We start from the raw sequence: 7,500 nt of genomic DNA on the forward strand, positions 1-7,500 counted from the left end.
TGGTTGTGGTGGTGTTGATAGTGGTGGAGGAGGTTGTACGAATTGTGGTAGTACGGGTAGAAACAATTTTGGTGGTGGTTGTGGTGGTGGTGATGCAGAAAAATTATAGTGAATGTGGTGGTGGTGGTGGTGGTGGTGACGATGGTGGTAGTGGTGGTGGTTGTGGTGATGGTCGTAATGGAGTTATGTATGTGGTGTTGGTATTTTTGTTTATAAAGGAATTATATTATGGAGTAGGAGGAGGTCTAGGAGGAGGAGGAGGAGGAGGAGGAGGAGGAGGAGAAGATATAGTGACCGAGATGAGGGGAACAATATTTCAAACTAATGATGCCCAACCTTACGTAGAGGCCTCTCTCTCTCTCTCTCTCTCTCTCTCTCTCTCTCTCTCTCTCTCTCTCTCTCTCTCTCTCTCTCTCTCACACCATGTTTGAGTTAATTTTACCCATTCCTTTTCTTTCCTTCCTTCCTTCCTTCCTTTCCCCTCCTTTCATTCATTCATTCATTCCTCATCTCTTTCCTTCCTTCCTTCCTTCCTTTCTTCATCCACTTCTTCCTTCCTTCCTTCTTTCCTTCCTTCCTTCCCTCCTTCCTTCCTTCCTTCCTTCCTTTCTTCCTTCATTTATTTCCTTCCTTCATTCATTCCCTTCATTCATTAATCCTTTTAACATCTTACCAACTGGTCAAGCGAAGCAGAGAGAGGAAGGAAAGGTCGTAGGGAAGAGGGAGAGAGGGAGGGAAGGAGGAGGGAGGGAGGGAGGAAAGGGAGGAACGGAGGGACTGGAAAGTGAAAACACGGAGAGAAAAAGTGAAAGTTTACGAGTAGAAAGTCAGAGAGAGAGAGAGAGAGAGAGAGAGAGAGAGAGAGAGAGAGAGAGAATGTATTATGTACTCTGTAAGAAGTGAGGAGAAAGGGAGAGCGAGAGGCTGACAGTCGGAGGAGGAGGAGGAGGAGGAGGAAGATATCTCAGTTTACCCTACATCTATTCATACTACTACTACTACTACTACTACTACTACTACTACTACTACTACTACTACTACTACTACTACTACTACTACTACTACTACTATTATTATTATTATTATTATTATTATTATTATTATTATTATTATTATTATTATTATTATTATTATTATTATTATTATTATTATTATTATTATTATTATTATTATTATTATTATTATTATTATTATTATTATTATTATTATTATTATTATTATTATTATTATTATTATTATTATTAGAACTACTACTACTACTACTACTACCACCACTACTACTACTACTACTACTACTACTACTACTGTACTGTTATTATAGCAATCTATCAAATATTTATCCATCGCAACTTTATTTCTGTGGTAATAGTAATGGTAGTAATAGTAGTAGTAATAGTATTAGTAGTAGTAGTAGTGATGGTGGTGGTGGTGGTGGTGGTTCTCAATGTGTGGTCTGCATATCCCCCCCTTGTTTGGTCTTTCCACTTCTCCTCCTCCTCCTCCTCCTCCTCCTCCTCCTCCTCCTCCTCCGTTCTTCTCAATTCCCTTCGCCTGTTTTGGACTGTAGGTGGGTGAAGGGAAGAGGAGGAGGAGGAGGAGGAGGAGGAGGAGGAGGAATTGGAATGGAACAGAGGTGAAGGAGAACGAAAACGAGAAGAGGAGGAGGAGGAGGAGGAGGAGGAGGAGGAGGAGGTGCAATTAGGCAGTGAGATAAGAAGTGACGTACCATTAGCTTAGAGTGGTGGTGATGGTGATGGTGGTGGTGATGGTGATGGTGGTGATGGTGATGGTGGTGATGGTGATGGTGATGGTGATGGTGGTGATGGTGATGGTGGTGATGGTGGTGGTGATGGTGATGGTGATGGTGGTGGTGATGGTGATGGTGGTGATGGTGGTGATGGTGATGGTGGTGATGGTGATGGTGGTGATGGTGATGGTGGTGACTGAATAACTATCTGTTTGTTTGGTGAGTCGGTCATGGAGGTAATGGTGGTGGTGGTGGTGATGGTGTGGTGATTGCATTATGTGGTGTTGAAGATAAGAAAATGGTGTTGATGGTGGTGGTGATGGTGGTGGGGCCAAATCTAAGGTGTTGTTACAGTGAAGATACGGTGATGATGGTGGTGTGGTGATGACGAGAGACTTAGTGGTGATGACTTTGGTGATGAACTAGAAAAAAAAGATGAATAGCGAGAGAAAAGAGAAGGAGGAGGAGGAGAAGGTGGATAGAAAGATAAACGGGAAAGAAAAGGAGATGAAGGGAGGAGGTGATGATGGGTGGTGGTGAATGTGGTGATGAAAATGGAGGAGGAGGAGGAGGAGGAGGAGGTGGAGGTGACTTACGGGTGACAATGGAGAACAGTGGAGGTAGTGGAGATGAAAATGCTGGTGGTGGAGATGAGGGTAGTGAAGTGGAGATGAAGTGGAGGAGGAGGAGGAGGAGGAAGAGGGAAGAAGGCTGTCATCTCATTATACACCACATTAAGGAAACTTTTATGGGAGGAAGAGGAGGAGAAGGAGGAGGAGGAGGAGGAAGAGGTGTCAAAAGCAGGAGAAGGTCTTAAGCAGTGGTGATGATGATGATAATGAAGAGGAGGAGGAGGAGGAGGAGGAGGAGGAGGAGGTGATGAAAGAGGAAGGAGAGGAGGAGGAAGAGGAGAAGGAAGGAAGGAGAAGTTGAGGAAAGAAAAAGAATTAACAAAAAGAAATACACACACATTCTCTCTCTCTCTCTCTCTCTCTCTCTCTCTCTCTCTCTCTCTCTCTCTCTCTCTCTCTCTCTCTCTCTCTCTCTCTCTCTCTCTCTCTCTCTCTCTTAAATTTTCTTCAGTATACCAACGAAAACACAATCTCTAGAGGATGAATAAATTTAAAGGTAAACTCACCTATTTCCCACGACCTTTAACACGGCATTGAGGCTTTATAATGAAAGAATGAAGGGAGGAAGGAAAGAAAGGAAGGAAGAAGGGAATGAATGGATAAGTGAATGAATGAACAAGTAAAGGAGGGAATGTATGAATGAAAAAAAAGGAATGAATGAAGGAGAGAAAGAAGGAAGGAAAGAAGAAACGAGAAAGAAAGAAAGTAAGTAACCAGCAACATTAGAAAAGAAGGTAGGGAATGAAAGAAAGAAAGAAAGAAGAGAGAGAGAAAAGATGAAGGAAGAAAGGAAGAAAACACTACGCATTGCCACAGCGCGCACGTCCGTAACACACAACCTTCTTCGCATCGAGAACAGTGTCTTCGTAACCTTCTGACCTCTTCGATCCCTTTTGGAAGGCTGGAGAATGGTTCCGATCCCTTTCACTTGGGTTCAGAAGACTAATTGAACTTGCGGTGTTGGGTGGTGTGTGTTTGTGTGTGTGTGTGTGTGTGTGTGTGTGTGTGTGTGTGTGTGTGTGTGTGTGTAAACGATAAAGGGGAGAGGAGAGCATTGACCTTATTATCCTCCTCCTCCTCCTCCTCCTCCTCCTCTTCCCCCTCCTCCTCCTCTTCCTCCTCCTCCTCCTCGTTTCGTATTTATTTATTTATTTTATTGATTTATTTTACTTTAAGAGAAGTTAGATTGGGAAATTATAAAAGATATGTTGTTTTTCTTTTTTTTCATTTCCTCTTTTTTTTTCTTTTCCTACTTCGTTTCTTTCCTTTTCTTTTTTTCCTTCTGTCTTTTTCCTTTTCCTCTTTTTCTTTCTCCACAAAAAGATTCATTGTTTTTTTCCTTCTTTTTCCTTTTCTTTCTTTTCTTACTTCGATTATTTCCTCCTCCTCTTCATCTCTCTCGTCATCTTCCTTCTCTTCTTCCTCTTCTTTCTCTCCTATCTTCCGCCCTATCTTCCTCCCTCCTCCATCTCCTCATCACTCCGAATTAATAGCCTTGCTCTAGTTCCGGATCCTTCTCCTTCTCCTCCTCCTCCTCCTCTTCTTCTTCTTCCTCCTCCTCCTCTTCCTCCTTCTCACGGCCATTCTTATCACCCACGTCCTCCTCCTCCTCTTCCTCTTCTGCTTTAGTATATCCAGTTCCTCCTCCTCCTCCTCCTCCTCCTCCTCCTCTTCCTCTTCCTCTTCCCAAGTCACCTCCTCCCCCTCCCCACCCACCCCCACACACACACAGACAGGCCTCCCTCCCTCCCTTCCTTCCTTCCATTTACATGTGTCCAAATACTCAAGGTCCCTCTCGCCCCTCTTCTCGTAATCTTAAACGACTCGTAAAAACAGCAAATTAAGGGTCACCAGCTACTTCCTTCTGCCCCTTTCTGCTACTTAATGATAGTGTTAGTAGTGCCCGAGTAACCCTTTCCGCCTAATGGCTATTCTTATATACCTGGTTGACCTCGTATGAAAGCTTAGGTACGTATTCTGAGGCGCTTTCGGCTATCATAACATGTCTTTTCAATGGCCATAAAGGGGATTAGTCGGGTTCTCGTGTGTGTCTTTTCACGTTCATGGTCCAAAAGCCTTGTCAAACTGTCACTAGGCTCATACCAGCCCAAAAGTCACGGTCTCTATTCGTGTAATGGTAAAAATGTGAAGTATTTGTTGATGGGCCATTTGCTGCGTGTTTTCCATGGTTTCTGGGACCTAATGCTTGCTGATGTCCATAGTTAAAGACTCAGGTTACGGACAGTCAGAGATCACGGACAGCCGCTCACACGTACTGTCAAGGCCGTCTATGGAGGGGCTGTTAAATTATTACTACATCGATCAAGAAGAATCAGTCCACTCTTTAAAGGTCGTTTATGTAACTCTTCTTCCTTATCCTTCCTCCTCTTCTCTTCTTCTTCTTCCTCTCCTCTTTTGAGTTTTTATTTTCTTTCTTTATAAGCTTCTCCGCCTCCTCCTCCTCATGTCTTCCTCATCCCTCTCCACCCATCCTTCACACTCCTCTTTCTCCTCCTCCTTTTTGTCTATGTATCTCGTATTTCTTCTTCATTCGTTACCTCCTCCTCTTCTAGCTCTTCCTCCTCTTCCCGTTCTTTCCCTCATCCTTCACACTCCTCCTCCTCCTCCTCCTCCATCTTGCCCTCCTAACACCTCCCTTCTCTCCCCCCGCAGTACCCGGCCCACCTGGCCGCCGCCGCCCGCCGCCAGGCCGCCGCCAGAGGGCTGTCGGAGGATCAGGAGGAGGCGGGTCATCTCCCCAGCATGGAGGACGGCCCGGCGCCCCCCCCGCCACGGCCCGGCTCTGAGGCGGGACGCACCTACACTCTAACGGACGCCTCGGAAGGTGGAGAGGAGGACCCCACCGAGGAACACCACCGCCAACACCACCAACACCACCAACACCACCTGCTGCTGTCACCCCACCACGCGTTCTCGGGGAAGGTAAGGGAAGGGGGTGATGAGGTGATGGGGAGGGGGTGAGGTAAGGGAGGGGAATAAAGGGAAGGAAGTGAGGGGTGGAAGATAAGGATGGGGATTAGATAGGGAGTTCATTAGGAAGGTAAGGAAGGAGAGGGGTAGGGGAGAGGAAGGGTAAGGGATGGGGGTGAGGAAGAGGGGTAAGAGAGAATGAGGGAGGGGGTGAGGGTGGGAAGGAAAGAGAAGAGGTGAGGAAGGGGGTGGGGGGGGGTATTGGTTAAGTTTAGGGTATCTCCAAACACATGAAAGCCAGCATCTCATGGTATAAATCAACAAAGAATGACCTCACTTTGTTGTATAGAAAGTCTCATTAGTAAGGCAGCATATAAGAATTTTCTGAGTCAAGACCTATAGGTAACTGTTTGGGGTTTTGTTAGGCTGTGTTAGATTAAGTTTAGGGTATCTTCAAACACATGATAGCCAGCACCTCATGGTATAAATCAACAAAGAATGACCTCACTTTGTTGTATAGAAAGTCTCATTAGTAAGGCAGCATATATGAATTTTCTGAGTCAAGACCTATAGTAACTGTTTGGGGTTTTGTTAGGTTAGGTTAAGTTTAGGGTACCTTCAGACACATGATATCCACCAACCCTCTCTTGTATTCATTTAAATCTTAATGAATGTCACGTTATTTTTGTCTATACTATAATTTATCTTTAATGTATCATCCTCTCATTTAGTCAGTCTTTATTTATTTCAATTTATCTATCTTCTACTTTGTCCATTTAATTAATTTATGTGTCTGAGGTGTGTCGAGGTTACATTTATCTTATAACTTAATATATATACTCTTTAATTCATCCTCTCTATCTATCTCTATTTATCTATCTATCTATCTCTCCACAGAACTCGGTGACATCAGACAAGGAGGAGCGAGAAAGAAGTGGAACAGAAGACGAAGTGGATGAAAAAGAAATACAACAACAACAACACGGGGAGAACGGACTAGACAAACACAGAACAAACGGAAGAAGAGAAATAGGAGGAGGAGGAAGAGGAGGAGGAGAGAAGGAGAAAAACGGAGGAGGAGGAGGCACGAAACGCTTTGAGAGAATTGACACCAAGCAGCTCTCCACCTCACTCCACGAAGACCACCACCTCTCCTCCACCGCCTACAGCCTCCCCCACCCCTCCCCCTCCCCCCCCGCCCGTACCAACAGCTGCCCCATCCACTCCCCCACCCACCACACGCCCGTGCACGCCCGCAACCACACGCCCACCCGCTTCTACGCTCGCACGCACGCCCGATCCTCTTCTTCAGGGAGTAGCAGGTCCTCGGCGGCGGATTCTCAGTTGCTTCATTGTGGGATCTGCACGCGAAGATATTCCAATCCTAAGGTAAGGGACTGGATCGTCTTTGATTGGATCTGATTGTGTGTGTGTGTGTGTGTGTGTGTGTGTGTGTGTGTGTGTGTGTGTGTGCCTCTGAGTGTCTGTCTCTCTCTCTCTCTCTCTCTCTCTCTCTCTCTCTCTCTCTCTCTCTCTCTCTCTCTCTCTCTCTCTCTCTCTCTCTCTCTCTCTCTCTCTCTGATCCTTTTCATGTCACTCTGTCACTTTGCCATCAGCTTACCTACCTCCTCCTCCTCCTCCTCCTCCTCCTCCTCCTCCTCCTCCTCCTCCTCCTCCCTTTCATCTTCCACTTCTTCTTTCCTTTCCCTTTTCCCTTCCTCTCCTTTCTCACAGTCCTTTATTCTCTTCATCTTCCCTTCCTTCTCTTTCTCCTCCCCCTTTTCTCTTCCTAATCTCCCTTCCTCCCCTACTCCTACTATCCCCTTTTCTCCCTCCTTCCCTCCCTTGCTATTATCTCTCCCTTCTCCTATTTATCTTATCTCAGTTCTCTTTTCCCCTCATTTATTTCCTTCGTCTACTTCTTTCCTCTTCCACTTTCTCCTCTTCCTTCTCCTTCTCCTTTCCCTTTTTATTCTTCCTTTCTCTACCTTCTCCTTTCATCTCCTTTCTTCTCATTCCTCTTTCTCTTCCTCTCGTTTTTTTCTCTCAATTCATTTATCTTTTTAGTTTTTCTTACTTCCAGACTTTCTTTCTTTTCCCATTTTCCTTTTCAATACTGTCCTCCTCCTCCTCCTCCTCCTCCTCCTCCTCCTCCTCCTCCTCCTCCTCCTCCTCCTCCTCCTCCTCCTC

At 45.5% G+C, this 7,500-nt stretch overlaps 1 protein-coding gene across 7 annotated transcripts in view; it reads left to right on the forward strand.

The window, feature by feature from the left end:
- Positions 1-7,500, forward strand: part of LOC127008417 (tripartite motif-containing protein 3-like) — a 109,803-nt gene that overhangs the window by 84,437 nt on the left and 17,866 nt on the right. For all 7 annotated transcript variants that reach the window (XM_050880560.1, XM_050880555.1, XM_050880556.1 and 4 more), the window contains 2 exons: positions 5,053-5,322; positions 6,208-6,699. In XM_050880560.1, coding sequence (XP_050736517.1) covers positions 5,143-5,322; positions 6,208-6,699 — 672 coding nt within the window. In that variant the 5' untranslated portion in view covers positions 5,053-5,142. The remainder of the gene's footprint in view (positions 1-5,052; positions 5,323-6,207; positions 6,700-7,500) is intronic.

This window comes from Eriocheir sinensis, chromosome 37 (genome assembly GCF_024679095.1).
Source record: "Eriocheir sinensis breed Jianghai 21 chromosome 37, ASM2467909v1, whole genome shotgun sequence".
NCBI lineage: Eukaryota > Metazoa > Arthropoda > Malacostraca > Decapoda > Varunidae > Eriocheir > Eriocheir sinensis.